At 41.0% G+C, this 25,902-nt stretch overlaps 1 protein-coding gene across 7 annotated transcripts in view; it reads left to right on the top strand.

Moving 5' to 3' along the window:
- Positions 1–289: 289 nt before the first annotated feature.
- Positions 290–25,902, top strand: part of MEP-1 (zinc finger protein MEP-1) — a 58,542-nt gene continuing 32,929 nt past the window's right edge. For 3 of the 7 annotated variants that reach the window (XM_080276320.1, XM_080276319.1, XM_080276316.1), the window contains exons 1-5: positions 290–395; positions 9,274–9,333; positions 12,256–13,115; positions 19,576–19,824; positions 22,071–22,226. In XM_080276320.1, coding sequence (XP_080132446.1) covers positions 9,288–9,333; positions 12,256–13,115; positions 19,576–19,824; positions 22,071–22,226 — 1,311 coding nt within the window. In that variant the 5' untranslated portion in view covers positions 290–395; positions 9,274–9,287. Of the gene's footprint in view, positions 396–661; positions 699–9,273; positions 9,334–12,252; positions 13,116–19,575; positions 19,825–22,070; positions 22,227–25,902 lie in introns of those variants that run through there. The other 4 variants (XM_080276317.1, XM_080276318.1, XM_080276314.1 and 1 more) reach the window with 2 other exon arrangements.

Genomic DNA, 25,902 nt, shown 5'->3' with positions numbered 1-25,902 from the left:
GGGGAGGTGGGGGTTGAGTGGGGGGGTTGTGGGTCAAAAATAGGGGGTTCACAGAGGGATTCATGGGGGTGAGGGATTTAATAGGGGGGTGGGGGAGGCCAGTGGAAGAGCGGAGGTGTGGGGGGGGTTGTTGGGGGGTTCAAGGGAATAGGGGCATATAAGTCGGCATCCCTGGCCTCTGATTGGCTGAAGCTGGTCCGCGGGTCACGTGACGTAAACCCAGGGCTCTGATTGGCTGTGGTGGCGCTGGGGGTGACGTCACTGTTTTCCGTCACGTGACCAGTCGCCGCCATATTGGGCCAGTGGGTGCACCTCGGAGCTGATGGTTGACTAGTATTTTCGATATTTCCCAGTGACATTGACGTTAACCGAAATCCAAAGTGGTGCTCAGATATGTAAGTAATGGTGCCGCGTGTAGTGATGTGCTTCAAAGTGTCCTCAGTGGCTCTCCAAGAGTGGAAATTGCGTATAAAGTTGTGTGTGACAGATGAAACGGTCAACTAGTGAAGGCGCGAAACCCCAGACACACGTTTTACCGCGCAACTTTGAATGTCGTGTTCGCTACAGCAACGTGTGTGAGGCCTGACTGGTGGAGCTGGAGCCTGGCTAGGTGGAGGAGAGTGCAAGAGAGGTGGAGTAAAGGTGTAATATGCCAGTTAGATATGTGACCTGCCGGGTAGAGTCTAGCCGCCGGTGGAGTGAGTAGAGCCGGGCGGGACTAGGGACGTAACCCACTGGCACTGAGTGGGCTGGGAGTGTGGGGTCCTGAGTGGGTTTGTTGGGGTTTCAGTGGGAGTTTGCAGGTTTAGGGGTGTGGGTTGAGGTATGGTGGGTGTGTGAGGTGAAGGGTGTGGGCGTGTGGGGTGTGTGGGCGGAGTGGGGGCGGTGAGTGGGGGTGCGGAGTGGGGTGAGGGTTGCGCCCCTGGTGTGGTGTGGAACAAAGCGGAGCGGCAGCAGTGCGGGGGGAAGGAGGGGGGTTGGGGCGATGGGGGGGTTTACAGGGGGGCGCACAAGTTGTACACACACGCACACAGCGCCACGCACACACACTTACATACGCACACACTCTCTGGGTTGGGGGTGGGAGGGGGGGAGACCCACGCAAGTTTTTCACGCACACACGCACATAAACGTACATACGCACACGGGGAGGAGCGAGAGGGGGAGGTGTACATGGGTGTGGGGAGAGTGGTGGTGCACATGCCAGGCACTCTGTGGGAAGTGTACACATCATTTGACGCACACACGTACACGCATATCTAGGATACGTACACAACCACCCTAGTACAGTAACCCCACTCCCCCCTTCCCCCCTTTTCTCCCACACCCCCACCATTTCTTTCTCCCCTCGCACTCTCCCCAACATCCACTCTCTCTCTCTCTCTCTCTCTCTCTCTCAGGTGCTTGTATATGTTTGTGTGCGTGTATGTATGTATGTATGTACGTGCTTTGACATTATTTAGGTTGCTTTGCTAGGTCTCTTCTGGGTTCAGTGTGTGTGTGTGTGTGTGTGTGTGTGTGTGTGTGTGTTTTGCTTTGACAATCTCAGCATTGTTTTCTTTGACTAAATTAATTCATATGGGTTATCATTTGGGTGATAACTGAAGTTTTGTTTGTCCTTGAATTTTTTGGTTATGTACTTTGGTTCATACTTTGACATTCAGTAGGTTGCTTTGATATTGCTTACTCATGTTTGTACAGGTATAAATTTTTATCAAGGGTAGATGAACAGTTGCTTGTTTTGAATGTTTGACCTTTGATTTCTGAACTGTTTAATTGGTAAAAATTATTAGGATTAGCATATTGCCATACAAGCAAACTACTATCGTATACTGCCATAATTTTGCGTTTGTTACATGTGTGTAGTATCACGATTTTCTTCAGGCGTTGAAACAAAAAATGTCAACGTAAATATTGCACTCCGTCAGTCATGTTAATGTAGCTAACTTCGTAAATCGGCACTTCCAGAACTTATGATGAATTTTTCATGGAATTTGTCTTCACGAATTATGACTCAAAAATATTTTGTGAAATACCGGTCTATTACCGATTCGTCTGTCATAATTTGTTTCCACAGAAGTTTCTTGGTTATCATGATGCAGGATCTTTTTTCATTTTCATGAAATTTCGTCAGTTGTAATGTCCTGAGAAAATAGTGTTCATTCTTCTTTCTCTCTGATATCGTCTTAAGTTAGACACGATTGTAATCTGGGCACTAAAACACTGCCAAAGTTTGAAACAGACACACATTATCCCCAGTCTTGTCCACACCTGATCTTGAGTGTATAGTGTTCAAAATGTCAACAACCTTTGCACACGTGGGTGAGTATGTTTACGTATTCAATTGTCCACGTGTTTAGAGAGTACCTGTGTCCAGTTTACCTGCATATATTACTTCCCACAGCTGTTTTAGCATGTGGGTTTGGTGGTTTTTGTTTGTACGTGTGTTTGCTTGCCTGTTTTTGTTGACATTCGAAAGTAGGTCATGACTTGTGAGGTTAGATGCCAGGTGGGTTGGGATAGGGTTTGGTGTCCAGGCAGTGTTTGATCTTTGACCCTCATATTTGCAGTTTATGTAGTTTGCATATTTTTGTTTACAGTGGTTTATATATATATATATATATATATATATATATATATATATATATATATATATAAATATATATAAGATAAGGTGCTTGAGGGTAAAGTAAGAGGGTGTCAGTTTGGTTACTTTGATTTGTACCATATGCATTCATGCTTACTGGTTTGTTATAATTCATTATGTTGTTTATTTTGTTTAGTACTGTTTGCTTGTTCTGGTGAAAGGTTTGATATTGGACTTGGATGACAGTTATTGTGTATGGGAAATCCTTTAAGGAAAAAAAGGTGGTCTTGTAGAGTATTAGGGTGATGTGAATTATATTCCAGTTAATGAAAGTGTAATGGTTATTGATGATACCGGTAATTAGCCTGTGTGTGTGGAGTCATCCAGAAAACAGATACTGTATTGTGCCTTGTTCATAATACCCTCTGATACCTGAAGCAAGGGAGAGAGAGGACTTTTTTTTTTTTTTTTTTTTTTTGTTATTTTGCTTCTCTTACATTCCTGCTTAGTACATATGGTAGTATGCCTTAACAATCTGCAGCCTACCGTACCTTGATCTGTCTTATGTTTCTATCTGTTACATTATCTACATAGCCTATGTAACTTACTGTAGTGTCATCCAAAAATTTTTTTTTGCAGCCAGTTATCTGTGACTTTCTATTATCATCATATCTGTAATTGTCTTACCCACTGTGTTTTTCTGTTTGTCTACTTCCTGCTACATCCTTTGAGGGATGACTTTTTAGGCATTTTTGTGGCCTTTCTCGGTAATGACCCATCCTCCCTCATATCCTTCCTCCCTGTTAAGCATGTCATAACAACCCTATATTACTGTCACATTAATTCAATAATATCCATATTAAATTAAAGTTCGGTTTATCCAAGTTGTGTTGGCTAATTGAAACCAGTTAACTTTTTTCAGCATAGTGATATCTTGTATTCTTGCAGGCTCCAGATGATTTTAAGGAATTTACAAAAGCCTTTTGAACTGTAGGGGTTAGATATAGCTGTTTTTAACCTCCTCACTGCTTAAGGGGCTTGCCAAAGCTGAATAAAATCTGGTGATAGCAAGATTAAAGCAAACAAGATGTCATGGTACTGAAATGCTTAAGTATGGTATATAGCTTACAGTGTATTGGCCTCCAGGTCATCACTGTTATATGAACTTCAAGCTGATGTATGGGGATGAATGGTCATATTCAGTGCTGAAATGTAATTCATGCAGTAATTAGACATTTACCTTGGGATTGGAAGTCAGGTATAATTATTCCCTTGTACAAAGGAATAGGGGAAAAAGAAGTGTGTGGTAATCATAGGGGCATTTGTCTTCTTAGTATAATAGGAAAAGTGTATGGTAGGATACTTATTGACAGAGTTAGAGAAAGAACAGAGAAATTAGTTGGAGAAGAACAGGGAGGCTTTAGGAAGGGAAAAGGTTGTGTAGATCAGATATTCATTCTTAGAACTTTAGTGGAAAAGTTTCTAGAGAAGTGAAAGAAGTTGTATGCGGCTTTCATGGATTTGGAGAGAGCATGTGACAGGGTGGATAGACAAGGATTGTGGAAAGTATTAAGAATATATGGAGTAGATGGGAAGTTGTTGAATGCTGTGAAGAGTATGTACGATGGTGCAAAGGCTGCAGTGCGTGTGGATGGTGAACTAAGTGAATTTTTCTCTTTGAAAGTTGGGTTGAAACAGGGATGTGTCATGTTGCCATGGTTGTTCAATCTGTACATGGATGGGGTAATAAAAGAGGTACAAGGTAGGGTAGTGGATGTTGGAGTGGCCCTGGTGAGAGAGGATAGTGTTTGGAAACTCCCTGTACTGTTGTTTGCAGATGATACTGTGTTGTTGAGTGAAGACGAAGGGGAGCTGCAAGGCTTGGTGGATGAGTTTGGGAGAGTGTGTAAGAAACGGAATCTAAAGGTGAATGTAGGGAAGAGTAAAGTGATGGTCTTTGAGAGAGGTGAAGTCAGTGAATGTACAGCGAGGTTGGATGGTGAGGAATTGGAAAATGTGAGTACCGGTACGTTTAAGTACTTGGGTAGTGTGATGAGGAAGGATGGAGGTTTGGAGGGTGAAGTGCTTGAAAGGGTACAGCAGGGAAGAAAGGTTGCTGGTTCTTTGAAAGCAGTGATAAGAAACAGGGAAGTGAGCATGGAAGTGAAAAAGTTACTACATGACAGTATTGTGATACCATCTCTAACGTATGGAAGTGAAGCTTGGACGTTGTTGGAAGGACACAAGTCAAGAGTGAGAGCAGTGGAAATGAGTTATTTAAGAGGAGCCTGTGGAGTCACATGGAGAGACAGGCTGACGAATGAGGATATAAAGGAGCGTTGTGGTGTGGATGTGGATGTGATAGGAAGCGTTATGAGGAACACACTGAGGTGGTTTGGCCATGTGGAGAGGATGGAGGGTGAAAGACTGATGAAGAGAGTGTATGTGAGTGAGGTGGAGGGGGGAAGAGGGAGGGGGAGGCCGAGGATGAGATGGAGGGATGGGGTGGAGAGGTATATGAGAGAGGGGGGTGCGAGTTGGGAGCAGGGCAGTGAAATGGCGGGGGACAGGGCGACTTGGAGGCGATTTGTTTGTGGCCACCCCAAACGGGATTGAGGCGTCTGGCAATAGATAGATAGATAGAGACCTGGGCTGGAGGCAGTTATAGGGCAGATATTTGTGTGCTTCAGGTGCTGCTTTGTCAGGGTTTTATTTGCTTTTAGTCAATATTACTGTATATAATTCTTGCCTGGCTGGAAAAAAAAAAAAAGTACAGGTATTTATTTCAGGGATGAATTGTCATGTGGTTAGACTGAGACCAGATTTTTTTTTTTATTTTTTTATTATTACTATTGTGGTAGGGTAGTGTTGGTTTGATTAGACAGATCTCCTAATGTCTTTACTCATTTACTGTAGAGCCTTCATTTAGCTAGTTTATAGCATTGTTATGGTCTGCATTCCAAAGCATAGGGTATTGTAACAGGGCTTACAGTACTTGTCAGTACTGTACACACACATACTGTACTGGTTATATACCATATATTGTTGGTTGTTAAAGGGAACTGTTAAATCCAGGATTGTTTGTGTCTCCTTCATGGCGCTTTACTAGGCTTGCTCAAATGACCTGTGTATGGTAAAATTCCAAGCAAAGCTGAGTTCAGGTTTACTGAAGCTGGCAAGACAACTTCACTGGGACTGTACAGTAATAAGAATAATGTATTCAGACTCAATTTTGGTATTGGACACCTTATAGTAAACTTATTCTGTAACAGTGATTATCATCTACTGTACTCACTTAATGTAGTGTTATGTTCATGTGACTCAGCATAGAATGACAAGCCAAAAGGTTAAACTGGTAGCCTAACCCTGAAAACCATTTCATACTATGGATGCTAACCAGCTATATACAGTACCTAGTGAATGGATACTTAGTGATCTAGTCATAATGAGGGTGTAAAACTGAGGATCGGTTGGGGGTTAATTACTCACATAATGCCATGGAGGGGCAAGGCTGATCACTTGCCTTAAATATCAGGACTGATTAATCAAGGTCTGGGACTGTGCTCCTGATGGGCAATAGGGACAAAGCAGCAGCAGTAATGTGGCCCTCTTGTTGTCTATCTATTCTATCTATTGCCAGACGCCTCAATCCCGTTTGGGGTGGCCACAAACAAATCGCCTCCACGTCACCCTGTCCCCCGCCATTTCACTGCCCTGCTCCCAACTCACACCCCCCTCTCTCATATACCTCTCCACCCCATGCTCACACCCCCCTCTCTCATATACCTCTCCACCCCATCCCTCCATCTCATCCTCGGCCTCCCCCTCCCTCTTCCCCCCTCCACCTCACTCACATACACTCTCTTCGTCAGTCTTTCACCCTTCATCCTCACCACATGGCCAAACCACCTCAGTGTGTTCCTCATAATGCTTCCTATCACATCCACATCAACACCACAGCGCTCCTTTATATCCTCATTCGTCAGTCTGTCTCTCCATGTACTCCACAGGCTCCTCTTAAATAACTCATTTCCACTGCTTTCACTCTTGACTTGTGTCCTCATTATTCCCTAACAACTGAAGGTTGGACTGGTCATTGTGAATAGTTTGCTCCTATATAATTGATTCACCATAGCTTGACCCAGATTTTTTACCTTTTGCAGGTTATTTCATGTATCACAATGACAAAAGAATTCCATGGCTCTGCAGTCATTCCATAGCACTTCAATGTGCCTAGCACCATGTTCTATTGTTACAACGGCAGTCAAGATCTAGGTAGCTAAGTGGCAATTTTAGACTGAGTTAAAGTAAAAAGAGTACACTGTGGTGTTTGAGAGCAGGAGGTTTGAAGTGGAGTGGGTGGTGATAATTATGATGATGATTAGGTAGTGAATGAAAGTGTGACCTGTGTGTTTCAGTAGGATGTGAGGTCCCAAAAACTGGTTGACAGAAATTAAGATTTAGGTGGGATTGGGGTGGGGATAGTGATGGAGATGATATTAGACTTGGTTAGGTTGGTAGTAGTACCGTACCATATCCATTGCAGCCTGATTAACCCCATTCTGTATGATGACCTAATTTTAGTCTTGCTATTGGTTGATGGTTTTACTCAGCTGAGGACACAGTTTTAGTGACTTAAGGGTTAGGAACTAGCTACCCTATTTCCATTAACCCTTTCAATACAGTTATGCCTGTTGCAGCATTTTATGCATGCATTCCTCTCGTCCTCTCCCTGGTGATTTTATACAGCTTAGAGAGACACCTCAGAATGAATGATCATTATGCTCTAGCAATCGAGAATTACAGTACAATTTCTAACATGGCATTTTAGACAAGTCTAGTGAAAATTGAGATTAGATATGGTAAGAGGTTGAGTAAAGTGGCAGAATAGTCCTCTATAGTAAACATCTATCTATCTATCTATTGCCAGACGCCTCAGTCCTGTTTGGGGTGGCCACAAACAAATCGCCTCCAAGTTGCCCTGTCCCCCGCCATTTCACTGCCCTGCTCCCAACTCACCCCCCCCCTCTCTCATATACCTCTCCACCCCATCCCTCCATCTCATCCTCGGCCTCCCCCTCCCTTTTCCCCCCTCCACCTGTATTTTATTACTGTAGGAATAGTTGGAGTGAATATACCAATACTGTACCTATATATCTGCTGTTTATAACGCTACAGTGGTAGTACACATACTGTACTGCTGTTCACTCTGAGAAGTCTCTCTTAAGCTAAGGTATCAGTAACTCATCAGGTAGCATAGTAGCAAAATAGATAAAAGTTTTGAGTTGCCACTGTACTGAAAAAATCATTGGAATAAATTTTTAAAGCCATTACTCTGAGAAGACTATAAATTGAACTGTGTCATCTAGGAGTGGAAAAAAAATAGTTGTCTTATTGAAAGGGTTAACCTTAGCCCGAGGACATAGCTATTGGTACTGTAGCTACGTTATTCTGTTAATTTTTAGTTGATTTTTCTCACCTCAAGACGACCCCTCAGGATGAGAGCTTCAGGAAGTGTCCTCCAACTTCTACCATGTGAAGAGTTATATTATGAATTTATGGGCAATGCCAGATAATTTTATCCAGCTTACTAGAGAGACTTTCTGTTGATACAGTATTTCCTTGTAGGTCATTCTCAGTAGAAAGACTTTTTTTTCCTTCTTCTTTTCAACTTTTTGTGAATGGTATCTGTGTCACCTGCAAATGGATGGATCACATTATCTCAGTAGTCTGTTATTAACATAGGTGAAATTGTACCATAGACTAAACACCATACATTAATGTTAGGCATGCTTCTTTTGTTACTGGGTATATATGAAAATAATGAATGAAGGTTTAGTGGTGCAATGTTTTAAGAAACCATACAACTAACAAGAACATCACAGAAGTGGAAAGACATATTTCTGCTTAGCTAGTACGGTAGCTACAGTTACCAGTAACATTAGAGTTCATGCAATGTATCATAGCAGAACTATGTACTGGTAATGCATATAGTACATTAAGTACCGTAATCTGCATTGTCTTTAGATTTACAGTAAGAATAGTTAATCATGTTAAACAGATCATTAGGCTACAGTGTAAGATTAAGAAAGGAATTTAAGCTTTATCTGGTTATTAATAGTTATTTCAGACTTATCAGTCTTATTTACATTGTGTTTGTGTGGGTGTTTTACGTGTTATTTTAATTGAGACCTTTCATATAAGAGATGATTTTACTGTTCAGCATAAAATAATACGTGTCAACAAGTGGGTTGGTGGAGGGTTAGTGTCCCTCCTCGTAAAACAACTAACTCAAAGTCAAATGGCCACCCCTTACGGGATTATGGCGTCTGGAGGTGGCGGTGGTAGATAAAATAATTTGTGCAGTACCAGTACTGTACAGTACCTGGATGGAGGGATATGTTAAATATTGGTATCCCTTTAAAATTACACCACTGTGCCTTACATAGAAACTAGATAAACTGAGAAAATATATGATACTGGATGTTACTAATACCAGTAGTTCTGCACACGCTACTTGTAATGATTAAAGTAGGTACTCTGTCAATACCAGTGTGTACCGGTACTGTATAATAAACCATAGACAAGCAGGAGTTTGTCATGTAGAAGTAAAAGTCTTGTAAGAGGCAGAAGTTCATTATATTAATCAGGCTAGCGCAGAGGCCTAATGTCCCCCCTTCTTTCAGACTTGACCTCCAAGATGTCCGAGGGTGAGGCCACAGCCACCTTGGAGGAGCCCACAGTTGGTATGTTGAACCCAGTACAGTATTCCTCATGATAAAAGATTTGGGGATAGTTGAGAATTTGAGTTTGTAAACCCTTTCAGTAGGGTGATATAGTAATTATACGGTAGCTGTTTTATTTTTCCATTGGTGGATAATTTTATTCAGCATAGGGGAGACCTCTTGTAGTGAAGAGAGATAATGAATGTTGTATGTAACCCCTGCAGGTAGGGGCTGGAGAGCGGCACCTTCTTGCAGTGGCACCAGTATAACCAGGTGTCTCTGCTTCTTGGTTATATAGATGTCCCACAAATCCCTCTCTGTCCCCTGAAAAGAGGATGGATTTGCAGAAGGGCAGTTTCAGCTTTCAATACGCCAGGCTCATGTCTAGATGAGCTTGTGACCACAGCAACAACACCTCCAATTCAGTATCACTCCTATGCAGAATAAATTTGGTTCGTGTGTTGATGTTAACGTAATCACAATTCTGTAAAAAGAACGTCATCATATTGTTGGTCGAGACCTTTTGCCCGAGTCAGATTTTAAGCAAGATATTTGGTCATGTCAAAAAAATATATGCTGGTATGTATGTACCGGTATGGATGGATGGATATGTACCGGTAGATACCGGTATAGATATTTGCTCCTTGTTTTGAATTGCTAATGATCTGCCCAGAATTATATTGCAAACACTGTCTAGCCATTATCATTTACTGCATATTATTGTTTAGTATGGTTATTGTGTGAGTTAAGAGGTCCTATGAATTATCCATTTTGTGACTTTCTTCAGCCTTGTTATAAGTAAACTGCTTTTGTGATTTTAGGCTTAATGATATGTTCATAGCATGTTACTGTCGCACGTAACTACCTGCTCTGCTTATCTCTTTTACATGACGTTATTACATGTACCATATCAGTCTAGTGTTGTATTTTTGTATCCCTTATCTGTTGTATAGATAGATAGATCTAGTGTAAAGTCACCATCTGTATAAAAATTTTATAAGCTGTAAGCTTTTGGTAGATCTTGTTTATGGCATAACTCTTTGTTCATATACAGTATATATATATATATATATATATATATATATATATATATATATATATATATATATAATCACACACACACATTCTCTCTCTCTCTCTCTCTCTCTTTTGAGGCTGTATTAGTTCTCGACTGTGTCCTGTCATTGCAATTCATCACCTTGTTGTAGTCACTATCTTAACATTTTTTTTTTCCTCCCCTCATGTAATTTTGCTTTAGTTTCATTCTCCCTTGTTCACTCTTCAGTCCCTTTTCTTTCCTTTTCACATGCAGTTTGTCACCATCTTTCACCCTCTCCTTCAATGATTGTGTGTGTGTGTGTGTGTGTGTGTGTGTGTGTGTGTGTGTGTGTGTGCTGTAACTTGTGGCATATGTAAAATCATTCACCATCTCTCACTTCTTGCTTTGGTCACTTTTTGTGTTATGTATGCTGTTCTCACTTCTTGCTTTGGTCACTTTTTGTGTTATGTATGCTGTGAACATAAACTCTCAGACAATGTTCCACCCACAGATAGCTCCACCAATCCACATCTTGGAAACAAAACCATATTAACCCCCCTCCCCTCACCCACACACATCATATTCAGTTTGTCTGTTTCCAGCTGTGCTAGATGTATTCCTGAATGAGTGTTTTTGTGAGCCCAGGCTATGTGAACAGTATTTTTCATTTTATTATTATTTTTATTTATTTTCCAAATGCATGGTATGTGTTTCAGGCTTTGAGTAGACAGACTCTCACTTTTATGTTCATGTTCTTTTTAATCACACAGCTAACCAGTCCTGACCATTGGGAGAATGCTAGCTACTGGTTATTGTATACATGAATATTAAATCACCATTTTAAGTGAGGGTAGGACAGGTCTAATATGGAAGTAATATGAGAGTGGAGTCATATATTATTCACAAAGGCTGATGTTTGGGTGGAATATTGAGTTCAGGCTATTATTGCAACTTTTGATATGATTATTGTTAACTTTTAGCTTGGTGCCTGGAAATTGCTTTTTGGTTTACTTAATAATGGGCGTGTAATGAGTCTTCAAGTTACCAAGTTTCATAGTATTGTTGGAGTAGGGTAATTGTTTAAAAGCTCATATCCCAGGTGCTGACTTCATTTTAAGATGCCTACTGTAGTTAATAATGCCGAGGTTTAGTAATGGTCTTTGCAAGCGTGAATAAATGGAGTTCGTTGCTAATTGCATTAGATGTTGCAATCAGTGTTCAGAATAAGAGGTAGTTGCTCTTTTAGCCTTGTCTCTGTTGCCAGACACTTAATCCTGGAGTTGATTAAGATTGTTCATGACAGAAATGCCTACAGGCTCCTTTGTTACCACTTATTATTATATTTTTATTTTCATCATAGTGGTAGGTGGGGATGCTCACCATTCACTCATTTATTATTATTTTCATCATAGTGGTAGGTGGGGACACTCACCGTCGACTCATTTGATGTAGCCTGCTCTTGGGTGGTTGCCCTTTCCTCACTTCCTTCTTTCCTTCCTTTCACTTATGTCCATCTTTCCTTCTTTCTTTCCTTTCCTTCTGTCTATGAATGCCTCTACACTGAGTGACAAGCCAAATGGTTTCTTGTACACCAGGAAACCATTTACTACACTGGGTGGTAACCATATAACCAAACTATGGCACCTGGTGGTTCAGTGGGTAATTAAGGTGCTCCAACTATATCCAAGGGGTGGTTGGAACTTAATGCACATGTAATGCCACTGCGGGATGAGCAAGGCTGGTTACTCTCATCTTATATGTTAGGACCAACTCGCCTAGCCCGGGGCTCCTATGCTTCTCATGGGACAACACAGGATTTGATGATGATGATGATGATGATGATTCATACAAGTGCCAGAATTCATCCTCAGTAAGAAACTAATTGTTTTTAATTTTTCCAGCAGAGAGTGAGAAAGTGAAGGCCATCAATGGAATGAAGGAGGTAGATGAAGTAAAGCTGCAGAACGGGGAGTCAGAAAAGCCGCAGATAAATGGTGACATGGAGAAGGGAGAAGAACTGGACTCGGGGGAACAGAATGGACGGGAAGATGGGGGTTTTGAAGACATTCCTAAACAGAAACTCAGTGTGGCGGTAGAAAGAACTCGGGACTCAGAGAAGGAGAAGGGGGAGAAAAACGGAGAGAAAATGGAAGTGGATGGGGAACAGAAAGATGGTGGTGACGGGAAAGAGGAAAAGGGAAGTGCGAGTGATAGTGCAGTGGATGGTGAAGGTGAAAACAGTGAAGTGGAGAAGGGCAAGGATGACAAATCAGAAGAAAAGAATAGTGAAACTGATGAGAAAAGTGATGGGAAGGAGGTGAAAGATGATGAGGATAAAAGTAGTGATAGTGAGAAAAAGCCTGAGAGCAAAGATGGTGAATCCAAGACTGAGGAAAAAGAAAAGAAAGATGATGCGAGTGAAGAAAAAACGACCTCAGACGACAAAAAGGGAGAAAATGAGAAAACTCCAACCAAGAAGGACAAGAATGAGAGCAACAATAACAACAACAGCACAACAAAAACGAAAGAAGGCAAGAGATCGAAAGGTAATAGCACTGATGAAATACAGGAAATCCCTGTCACCCGCCAGTTACGTGCGAGAAAGACGCCAAAGAAGTACACAGAGGATGATGATGATATTAAAATCACAAATGAAGTGATTAAGGATGACTCAAGTGACATTGAAATGATTGAGGAGAGTGACCCCCTTGCCATATCCGATGCTGATGTCAAGAAAATTCAGAAGGAGAAGAAGGAAATTACGGTAAGTGAATACATTTCGTTTCTGTATTATTCATCTTTCATTTAAATCTTGATTTACCAGGTATCCCATCCCATGATCATTGGAAATGAGATCAAACAGAATTATCCATACTGGCACTGTCTGTTTGAAGGTACAGTACTGTACTCAGTGTACTGTACTTTGAGAACTGGGTATCATGATTCCTGTTTTGGTTACTGTATATTAGAACTCAGTTGCAAACTTTATATTTTAAGATCATTTTTTGAAATTATATTTGTCCTGAGAGAATTATACCAGAGACATTGTTCAGATAGCTTCTAGCTGTTTAAAGTACGGTAGCTAGTTGAATATTGGCATTGATCTTGATCATTAGCCCTAATACAGTGTATTATCTCAGTATAATTAGCTATTATTTTATGTCAGTAACTGCACCAGCAGAGTACTAGTTTATAAATACCATCTTGTGCACGGTCAGTAAATGAAGAAACTGTGGTACATATGCTACTGTCATTTTATTAACAAAATTACCGGTAGCCAGCTACAGTATTCTCTGTTATATGAGATTGAGTGAGATTGGTAGTGATAAGTGTTAAGTGTGATTAGTTTGACACAATAGTACTACAGTGAACAGTATTACGGAATGTGACATCGGAATAATAGCTACCATACCATAGTTCAACACAGTACCAAATAAAGGACTTAGCTACCCCTTTTTTTTTAAGGGATAAAAGATGACAGATGAATAAAATTTAGTATACAGCAGGTTTATACCAGTACTTTCTTGTTACCACTGTACTGTAACTAAGGAATATCCAGCTAATAGCTACATATGACAGGATAATATTGTATCTTAGCATTTTATGTTAACTTATCTACTGCTGATGGCAATGAAGGATATTGACCTCAATACTGATATCTGGCAGTTTTTGCTTGGTCATGTCTGCTTGCCTTGAACTAGAAGAGGACCAACCATTTACCTAGCTAGTGATGATGGTTGGTATTGAGATTACAGTAGCTGATAATAGTGTATTTGATAGGTAAGCTAGGCTACACAAGAACTAATCTTTGGTAATGATAACTTATGATGTCAGTTGCAAACTGTGTTTCTTAAATAATCTTGGATTGTAGCTGTATTTAGCATTCTGCCAGTGGAACAGTAGGCAATACTGAGATTTCTGTTTGCCAGAAAAATAGTAGCATTACATAGTAGGCAACAGTAGACTGACTACAGTAATCTGTACCATCCCAGAGGTGGAGGATCACCAAAATCATGAATGCTGAGTAGTGATTGTGCAGTTTTTGACAAGCAAGATTATTATGCTCTGTATTGCAACAGGTATTTGAATGAATACAGTACCGGTACCTGTAGGAATATGTGCAGGCTCTTTTTGTCTTTAGGGAAGAGAAATTGAAGTACTAAACGTTTGTTAATGAGCATGGTGTGGTCATTGATAATACCTGACAAAGATACTGACATGATAAAGAAATTATGATATGAACAACTTGAATAATACTTTTAGTTTGTTGTTATTCTGACAGCCCCAAACTCACTAAGACATGAACCCACTGGACTGCAGGTTGATGTTGCCTCATTCCTGCAGTCCACCATCTTTTGGGGGATAGTGTGAGAGATGAAGGACGTTTGTATAGCCACAGATATGAGCTGCTTTGTGGTGATGTTGGTGCCGCCATGTGAAGGTGTCTTTCTCCAGCACCGCTCCTAGTTTAGTGATTTAATATACCGGGTACCGGGTAGATCATAAGAATTTGTGTTGCTACAGCATTAACTTGTATATACCGTGCAAGGGATGTAGATATGGTGCCGTATGCATCCCCCTGTAAACTGTCAGTGATGTAGATCTACGTCCGGCAGCAATGAGAAGTAATTGTAAGCAATCAAAGTAAAATGGAAGGTACTGTAATAACATGTCACGCTAACGTCAGACATTTCTCCGCTACGCACACAACACTGATTCAGGATTGCTGGAGGTGTCCGACAGTCTTCACAGGCTCTCAGCCGCTCTGCTCTTTCAGTAACCTTGAAGATTTCAGAGGTTGAGTGGCACCAAACTGACTCAACTAACCAACTTTCTGGCACTGGTGATTACTTTTATTTGTGCCGGGGATCTTATATTGATTTATTAAGCCCATTTAGCCAGAAAAAAATAAAATCCGAAATCAGCCGGCATAAAGGGGTATATTCCCCCCTCCCCCCAGTGCAGAACCGATTAAAGGAGTGCAGTTTACTACCTCACCATGAGGATGTCATAATTTTACTGCAGCCACAATCAGACTGCTGTACTGTACTTTACTGTGATGTGGGCATCATCCAGCCCTCGTAAGTTACCACAAGAGGCTGGATGACTGCATCACTGATGCCTGTCCAAAATGTAACACAACACATTATGGAAGACTGCATTGCACACAATCACCTATGCCAGCAAAACAACATACACTCCTTGAGAGCTCTGTATGGCCTTCCTTAGGGATTCGGGGCTGTTCGGCCAGACTGCCTAGGGAACAACTACTACTACTACCGTACTGTACTTTACTGAGGAGAAAATTCTGTAATTGTATGAGGCATTTCCGAAGTTGAAGAAAATTGTATGGGTGTAGAAGGAATAATCTCAAGACGATAATACTGTATTAAAGAGGTTAAGGAGAAAAAGAAGAAGGTACAATAGGTTATTGCATTTGAGGTGAAGCAAGATTTCAGAGGGGCTGAAAGATGAGTGATCAGTTGTATGGCTTATTTTGCACTGTGTTGATGGTTTTATGTTTGTACTTGCTCCTTCATGTAATCCTGCAGCTATCTGGATTTTAGCAACCTAGTTTTTGAAGTGAGAAATCCTAGGATGACCATAATACCCTATTTAGCATTGATTGTATGATTGTAATTAGGGTGGTCCACTGTGCTTGCGACAAAAAAGGACTTTTGTACCAAATTAGCTATTTAAAGAATTTGATTAACTGCTAGCTAGGCCTAATCCATATTTAGTGTTGATTGTACTTGGGGTGGACCTCAGAAAATAGGAATTTTTATCAAATTAGCTGGGGTTAACTACCATACTGGATAATTGTAGTAAGCTACAATACCTTGTGTATGAGTTAACTGGGTTAATAATTAAAAAAAAAGGGTCTTTCTCTTTGCTAATTTGGTGTGTAAATATCATTGTAGAACCTTAATTCCTGGAGTGTAAACATAGGGAAAACGAGTTAGTAAAGCCAATGAGGCAGTGTTGTGTCAGGCATTAATTATTCAGCCTCATCTTTTATCCCCTCCTGGCCATGTCCCCTTACTGTTTCCCCCTTATTTCATCAAAGCCAGTTTATTTACTACTTTATGAGGTCCCATAGTAAATCCTAATGTAATTTGGGTTTTGTCATGTTATTGTTAGCAGTCTGTAGCTATCTCTCAGCTACTGCAGATTAAGTTAAAATTGCCATTATCTTCCCTCGGCTCTTCAGGGCATGTTCATGAGGTTTTATTGGTGAACAACAGTAATGTACCCATTAATTTGTACTCATAGTTGACAGCACTGTACTAATCACAAATACCGGTATTCTAACTTATTTTGTAAGCATGGACATGTATGCCTAGGTCTGCTTATTGCTAACAGATTTTGACTAGATCATAGATCGCAAATTTCATGAAAACCTAATGAAGTATGGTGCAGTACTGTCATTGTTAATAGTGAGACTAGAATAAGTTACTGGTATATGTGGAATGTGGTGTACATTGGTGACACATCAGATCTGGGGAAAGGATTGTTGTTGTGTGTAGGCCTTTGCAGACCAGTTGCACTAGTTTTATATCCATCACGTAGTACTGTACTGGCGTAGCTGTATCAGTTCAGGTACCAACTTTCATACAGTATGTGACACTCAAACTTACCTGTACCATACCATATTAATAATCCCTTACTTTCACTGCAAATAGGTGGTGTGAGGCAGGAATTGGAAAAAAAATGGAAAGAGGGCATGGAAATGAGAGCTATTAATAGAATGTCCGTGAAATGGACCATACATATGTTTTTATGTACCATACCAATATTTTTCATATTTGTGATGGCTATAATTTTTTAGTCACTGTACTTATTACTTTGCGTTACAGATGTACTGTACAATGCTGTCACTCTTGGAAGCTTAGAAACACTATTGGAGTAGACTTCTGGTTATCACTTCTCATCGTTTAGGCTGCTGACAACCTCAGAATATTTTATTTTTTTTAATTGACTACCTCTGATTTTTTTTTTTTTTTTTTTTTTTTTATAAGAAACAAACATTCTAGGCCAACAAATTATTGCTAGATATGCTGGTAATTGGATAAAGGTTTTTGTGATTTACATTACTCCCTTAAATTTCTTTTATCTGTTGTGTGTACTTTGGTGATTCCATATTCATAACCATCCTTTGGCAAAGCAGTTACATTGTTTATATTGTAATATTGAGATTTTTCTTACATATAGACATATCATCCTAATCCTCTTTCCCACCATGATAATTATGAGGTGACTAATACAGAATTAATATCTACTGTCTGATATTCATTGCTGATGAATTTATTATCTGTCTCTGTATCAGACTCGTAACAGATTGTGCAACACTATGGTACATCAAATTCAGTTTTACTTGAAAGTGTGAATTTATATTACTGGTATTGGCTCTGTGCTTATCATTAATGTCAGATTTAGTCAGGTGGAATATTGACAGTGTGAAGTTTTGGAAAAACTGGCATTTTTCTCCAAGCGTTTTCATAGATTGGTTACAAATGCATACCGTACACAGTTAAATAATTCATTCTACTTGCAATTTAAACAAGCTAGAAGACTACTGTAGGTGCCCAGCTTCACGTGTAGTGGTAAGTTGAAGACACCATGTTTTGGATTGTCAGAGCATGATTTTTGGCCAACAAGACTTTAGTTTATTCACCTCAATTTGGCAGTGATATTTATCATTTTGCATCTCATTTCCTGTAGCTCAGTGGCGGAATATGACAATACTATGGCACTAAATCCTTCTCCATAGCAGTCCTTTGTGACTAGCACCATATTCTGTTATTAGTTGTTACAGCTCAACATTCGAGATGGAGAGATGGAAATTTCATGCTTACTTAAAGTGAAAGAGTATAGCACACAGACAGGCTGGAAGTAGCCACTGCCAACCACTGTGAAAAATTAAGGTTGTGTCACTCAATTTTTAGTTCCTTTAAAAGAAAAAAAAAGAAAAAGAAAAAAGAAAAAAAAAAAGCCATGACTCCTCTCTTTGTTAAGGGCTAAGGCATTGCCCCTGGGTAGAGAACTTTGGTTTGGAGTGTGTAGCTAGCATTTTATGACTGGCTGCCCCTCCTGATGTCTGCCAATGACGCTTGGGTGGACTCAAACCTCCGACCCTTCAGTCAGAGCAGAGCACTTTAACGCACTAAGCCACGGCTGCTACTGTTGGTCAGTGCAAACATGTGCTTTATGTCATAAGGAAATGCTGGACAAGTATCCAAGATTTTGGAAGGATGTTGCAGACTAAAGGAAATGCCTTTTGAAAGGAACACTGCAGCCTTGGAGTTAATATTCCATTAACTGTCGTACTTATTGATCTAGCTCATTGATCCTGATGGTACCGTAGTTGTTTTACTTTGGCTTGGTATAAGTTTGCAGCAGGGTGGAGTCATTACTGTACTGTGAGGTAGTGTGGGAAACAGGGCTTGGAAGATAGTGTAATAATGTGTGTTGGCCAACAATGTTGTCTATAAGCTTGGGTAGTGACTTTTACGCCAGGTACCCCTTTTTTGGATAAGGGCTAAGGCGTTGCTCCTGGGTAGAGGACTTTGGTTTGGAGCGTGTAGCACTTTATGACCGGATGCCCTTCCTGATGTCTACCAATGACCCTTGGGTGGATTCGATCCTCCGACCCTTCGGTCAGAGCGGAGCGCTGTAACCCACTGAGCCATGACACCTTATGATTAAGAACCCTTGTATTGGCATAGGAAAATGGTGGCCACATTGATGTTACAAACAGCCTTGCCCCTGGCACTAGGTATAGGCCTAACTTGAAAAGGTGAGGGAGATTGTACCAGAGGAAACTAATCCTTTGGTTCTTAAGATGAAAGAACCTCTTCTGGTTCTGTATTGCCTGATGTGGATGATTATGCCACTGATTAGAACAAGTGAAGGTCTTGCATGGCATAAAATTTCATCAACCAGGATTTACCATTATGTTTTTTGCAAATGCAGACAGATGTCACTCAAGAAGCATTAAAGAAAAAGGGGGAGGGGGTTGAAACAGGCTTAGGCTAGGCCTGCTGTGGTGATGATAAAGTACCACACTGTTTTGTTTTAGCTCTCAGGTTTTTGTGATGACCATGGATTCATTGTAATAATTCTCGTAATGTGTTCAAGTGATAAGGTTTTATTTTTATGGACCAACTTTTTAAAGGAGTATATTTTCACAAGATAATGTTCAAAAATTTTGCATTACCCTGCAGATCAAGTCAAAGGACCCCAATGTGATCATCATTGACACTAACACACTGCTTAAGAACCAAGGAAACCTGGCGGCGGCAGTGGCTCAGTCCAACACGGGTTCAAGTGTGCAAACCATCCACCCACGCTCCACATCATCCTCGTCCTCCACTACAGTCACTAACATGAGCATCCAGAGTGCCATCCAAGCTATTACGGGAGGGGCACCAGCGCAGGGCCTTCAATCTGCCTACATCACTGCTCTGCAGCAGGTCTGTGGCACATTAACATCTGCCACATGGTTAAGAGTTTGTTCACCTCAACTTGGCAGAGATATTTATTCCATTATTTGTGTATTTCCTGTGGCTCAGTTGCATTATATGTCAGTACTACACCTCTGCTTACCATACAATATTTTCATAGCTAGTGCCATATTCCAGTGTTAATGTCTAGTGACAGCTTGGTCTTTAAGATGGAGTAGTAGTAATTTTAGGTCAAATTAAGGCAAATAAGTGAATCTGAAGGGGGGAGGAGGCATGGGAGATTTAGAAGGTGGCTAGATATGGTAAATGAGTGTGTGAGAGAGAGGTATAGGATTGAACGAGGCTGGGGAACTGACAAGCAATTAAGCTTGCTAGATAAGTTTTATATGGAGGAGTGTATGACCAGGGTTTGGCACCCCTTTAACTTTTCCCAAATTAACTCTGTCAGATAGGTGAATGTGAAGCTATGTGTGGAATGTTTTTGACTTGTCACGTGGAGCCAGGTTTCTAGGGGATTGAATGGTGAATGGGAGTGTGGCTCATCTAGTTAGGAAAACTTTGGTTATCCCATTATGTCAATTTTTTTCTGGCTCTCTGGACCCTACCTCGTCCCACTTTGGGGTGGGAAAGGAGGTATGGATGATGATAGTGAGATATAATGTAGTTTAGTTGCAGAGAACTTGTTAATCTTGTCCGTTAGGATCAAGAACTATATGGTTATTTAAAGTGGTCACGTTTAGTATCCATGAAGTGATACAGTCAACCCCTGCTATTTGCAGCAGTTACATACTGGACCCCCCCCCCCCCCCGGTGAATGAGCGGAATCTGGAATAATCAGTACCTTCTGTAAAAATCACTAGTTTCACTGTTTTAACTATTCACATTACCTACAGACCCACTATGAAACCTGTAAATGCATTTTAGGGCACATTAATATTTCCTAAAAAGACAGTTCAGGATAATGCACAAGCCTCTCTGGGTGGTACCTCATACTGTACTCACCAATGCGATGATGATGAGAATGAGTGCTGTGGCATATGATTGGGTCCCCTCCTTGAATGGCCAGTGGGATAGGGAGAGAGAAGACACATAGGCAGATAATAAGGGACACTCTACTAGGAGCCAATCACAAGCAGGCCCTCACTGTGAGAAAAGAGTGGAAGATTTATGTTGTGAAATACCGAGTGCTGATGTCCTGTGCTGAACAGCACATACCTATACGGGGTACCTGCACATTTTAACTGTATAAGACAGTATTTCTTATGGAAAACATGCAAAAAAAGTCATTTGTGAACCACTAGAAACAGCTGATGTTGTGGGAAAAGCAGGAAATATACTCCTGTGAAATTTTGAAATAATTCCCCAGGAAAAATCCGAGAATATGTGAACACGTGAATAGCGTGGATTGACTACTGATTCAGAGAGAGTGATCTCATTTGAGACCACCCCAGAATAGAATACAGTGTTTGGTATCAGGCAGTTGGTACAATATATAGTTGGGGTGTTGTATTTCCCTCCGATGAAGAATGGATTTGTGAAGAGAATATGAACTGGTTTTGGATATGCCTGCATCTGAGTATTTCATGGATCCTGTTGGTTAGGAGATATTATACTGCCTCACCCATCCTGTGGGTGGGAAAACAGTAGGAGGATAATGATGGTGATGGTATTACTGCTGTATGTTTACTGCTGTAGTAATTGGAGATTTAGCAGAATGTTTGCAGAGTAGAGATGGAATTGGGTTTTGATTACTTAGGTTGGAATTTAGATATGCTGTTGGTTATTACCAAAAACTCCATTTTTAAGGTAGGCTGCTGATGAAATTTCAGTATCCTGCAGTAGGTTAAGTGTAGTGGAAGATAACGAACTGGAGCAATTGGGTTTTAGTATATTGTTGCAGCTATTATTTTCAGTTTATGTATGATAACCAGTGAACATAACTAACAATAAAGTGTATGTTGGAAAAATTTGAAGTTGGGAAGCAAGGTTGAGGTTTGGGGTCTAACATATATAACAGATATTAATTGTATGAGGTAGATAATAGGATGTTTAGTTATTATTTGAATACTGAGTGATTATAAACTTTACCTAAGTACTCTTACATCAGTATATTGAAGATATGTCAAAATATTGTTGGTATAGTAGTTATAAGTATAGTGTATGGTACCTGAACATTTGCAAATATACCATACCTGTAAATAAATGGCAGAGCTTGAAATATTAATACACAGTTAATATAACCTTCCCAACTGCAGGTGCTGGTGTCACAGGGAGGGCAGGTGCCAATGAACCCACAACACCTGGCCCAACTGCAGCAGTACTACAACAGCCTTGGACACCTCCAGGACGATGCATATGTTATTGAGGCACCTTCATTTATCGTCCCTTATGTCATGGAGGGAAAGCCTAAGGTGTGTGTCTTGGCTGGCAGGGAGTGTGAAGAGTACGAGAAATGGAACTTAATTGCTAGAATGTGTACAGGAGAAAATGCTCGTGCTTATTTTATCATTGTGTATGATTTGTGGTACTCAATGTGTAGGACTAGCTCTGGGTAGGTAGTTTGTGTGGCAAGGATTATTGTTAGCAGAGAACAATGGAAAGGACTGGGGAGGTTAGAAAGGTAAGAGGGAGAGGGTTATGCATGTATATCATATTCTGCATTGTCTTCATTCCCTTGGTCTTCATGGTAACATTGATGTTTGTCTTCAAAATTTCCATTCCCTCAGCACCTTCCATGTCAACCTCAGTGTCTTTCTCTCCTGTGCCTTCCCCCAGCATGAAGGTGTCCCCCAGGGCTGTGGCCTCAGTGCTACCGTTTTCCACATTGCTATTAGAGGTATTGTCTCTTCCTTGCCTTCCACTGTTTCTGCCTCTCTGTATGTTTATCCATCCATCCATCCATATCCTACGTTGCCGCATGAGGAGTGCAGGAGCCTGGGGCTAGGCAGTTGGTCCTGACATTTAAGATGAGAGTGACCAGCCACACTCATCCCTGAGTGGCATTATGTGAGCAAAAAACCCCAACCACCTTTTGGATATAAACCCTCACTGGCTCAATCCGATTGGAGCACAATAATTACCCACTAAACCACCAGGTGCCAAAATTTGGTTATAAGGTTACCATCCAACATACTGTAGTAAATGGTTTCCTGTTAGTGGATTCTGAAAGGTGTCAGGGTTACGAGAAAATCTGCAAGAACTTTTGCGATGTGCATACGAGATTTTGATAAGTGATATTCTGGAGAGTGTTGTATGACAATCTTATGACTAACACCAGGTTGCGCCAACGCAAGTGTTCGCCAATCAAGGAGCGGAAGGTTTATTTAAACCTGAGTAACCAATCACAGTACATCAGAGTATGACATCATAGTGGTAGCAGACGATGTTTCCACACTGCCAGTTATAATTTCCACGACGGTACTGAAGCAGTGGAGGACCACCAAAATATTATGTATAGAAGGGCAGTGAACTTCTCAGAGGAAGAAATAAGTGCACTGATTCATAATTTTTTCAACCGTTTCATGTAGGTTATCACCATATTTTAGATGAGTTTCTTTACACTGGCTTGTTTAATTGAATTTTTGTGAACATTATATCATTAGGCTGTAATTTGTTTGCAGTAAAGGCTATATTGGCCGACAATGCTAGTTTTACCGCTTATGTCGAAGTAGAACTTGCTCCGATATATAGTATTTTGGCATTGTCTACGACGATCCATTGCCAATTGTATTTATTATTTTTTGTAGAATCGCAACAGTTGTATGCACTTAAGGATTAATTGATGCATGAGTTAATTCTAAGGATTTGGGGGATGTTTGAGCTACAGCATTTGTAAAAATAGGAGAGTTATAAGGCCTACGATGTACTTATGGCTGCCCCGCACATGGCGCAACTCTAAGAGGAGAATTGACAACGCCGCATAGGGTTTGCACTCATTTTCTAGGGCTCCAGAATATGCACTTAAGTGAAAAGTTGCTCTTACGCCCAAAGATGGTGGATTTGCAAGGATTTTTGAGCTTTCAGAATCCGCCCCCTGGTGTACAGGAAACTATCTGGCTTGTCAAGCATTGTAAAGTCATCCACAGGGAGAAGGAAGAGGAAAGAATGAAGGAAAGACAAGAGGGAGTGTAAAGTCACCTGTAGGCAGAAAGACGAGGAAAGACTGAAGGAAAGAAAGACAGAAGAGGATGGAAGGAAAGAAGGATGGAGGAGAGGAAAGGATGATTTTGCTATTTATGCTGCAGATTCGGATCTCTCCCGTCCCCAATCTCATTCAGTCTGTCATTACAGCAGCCTCCACTTGGGCCATCACTCATGGTTTTCATTTCTCTTCCTCTAAGTCTAATGCAATGTTGTTTACCCATTCCCGTATTCTACCTCAACCACCTCTTTACCTGTATGACAACCCTCTTCCTTATCGATCGTCTGCAACCTTTCTTGGCCTTGTCTTTGACTCGGTTAGACTGGAATGTGCATGTTTCTTTCTTTCGTTCTTCCACTCTTCATCATCTTTGCTTGCCACAAGCTCTGTCTGATCTTTTGTGGGGTGCTGATTGCACCATGTTTCTTCATCTCCACTCTGTCCTTATTCTTTCTAAACTTGATTATGGGTGTAAAGTCTATTCTAATGCCTCTGCCCGTACTCTTTCGAATCTTGGTTCCCTTCGTCATACTGGTCTTCATTTAGCCATTGGTGTCTTTCAGTCAGCTCTGGCAACAAATCTTTGCGAAGAATCGGGCATCCCCCCCTCCCTCATCATTCTTTCCCTAGTGTTAAGTCTTTTACACGTCTGCTTCAATTTCTATCTATCTATCTATTGCCAGACGCCTCAAATCCGTTTGGGGTGGCCACAAACAAATCGCCTCCACATCACCCTGTCCCCCGCCATTTCACTGCCCTGCTCCCAACTCACACCCCCCTCTTTCATATACCTATCCACCCCATCCCTCCATCTCATCCTCGGCCTCCCCCTCCCTCTTCCCCCCTCCACCTCACTCACATACACTCTCTTCGTCAGTCTTTCACCCTCCATCCTCTCCACATGGCCAAACCACCTCAGTGTGTTCCTCATAACGCTTCCTATCACATCCACATCCACACCACAACGGTCCTTTATATCCTCATTCGTCAGTCTGTCTCTCCATGTGACTCCATAGGCTCCTCTTAAATAACTCATTTCCACTGCTCTCACTCTTGGCTTGTGTCCTTCCAACAACGTCCAAACTTCACTTCCATACGTTAGAGTTGGTATCACAATACTGTCATGTAGTAACTTTTTCACTTCCATGCTCACTTCCCTGTTTCTTATCACAGCTTTCAAGGAACCAGCAACCTTTCTTCCTTGTTGTACCCTTTCAAGCACTTCACCCTCCAAACCTCCATCCTTACTCATCACACTACCCAAGTACGGTACTTAAACGTACCAGTACTCACATTTTCCAATTCCTCACCATCCAACCTCTTTGTACATTCACTGACTTCACCTCTCTCAAAGACCATCACTTTACTCTTCCCTACATTCACCTTTAGATTCCGTTTCTTACACAGTCTCCCAAACTCGTCCACCAAGCCTTGCAGCTCCCCTTCGTCTTCACTCAACAACACAGTATCATCTGCAAACAACAGTACAGGGAGTTTCCAAACACTATCCTCTCTCACCAGGGCCACTCCAACATCCACTACCCTACCTTGTACCTCTTTTATTACCCCATCCATGTACAGATTGAACAACCATGGCGACATGACACATCCCTGTTTCAACCCAACCTTCAAAGAGAAAAATTCACTTAGTTCACCATCCACATGCACTGCAGCCTTAGCACCATCATACATACTCTTCACAGCATTCAACAACTTCCCATCTACTCCATATATTCTTAATACTTTCCACAATCCTTGTCTATCCACCCTGTCATATGCTTTCTCCAAATCCATGAAAGCCGCATACAACTTCTTTCCATTCTCTAGAAACTTTTCCACTAAAGATCTAAGAATGAATATCTGATTCCTTGTAATAAATTCCTCCCTCTCTCCACTGTTCCTTTTAGTCTGCCTCTCATCTCCTTCCTTTCTCCCTCTGTGTCCTT

The sequence above is a fragment of the Coenobita brevimanus genome, chromosome 65 (assembly GCF_032717465.1).
Source record: "Coenobita brevimanus isolate Jiangsu-jjx chromosome 65, ASM3271746v2, whole genome shotgun sequence".
NCBI lineage: Eukaryota > Metazoa > Arthropoda > Malacostraca > Decapoda > Coenobitidae > Coenobita > Coenobita brevimanus.
This window is presented reverse-complemented; position numbering and strand designations above follow the sequence as displayed.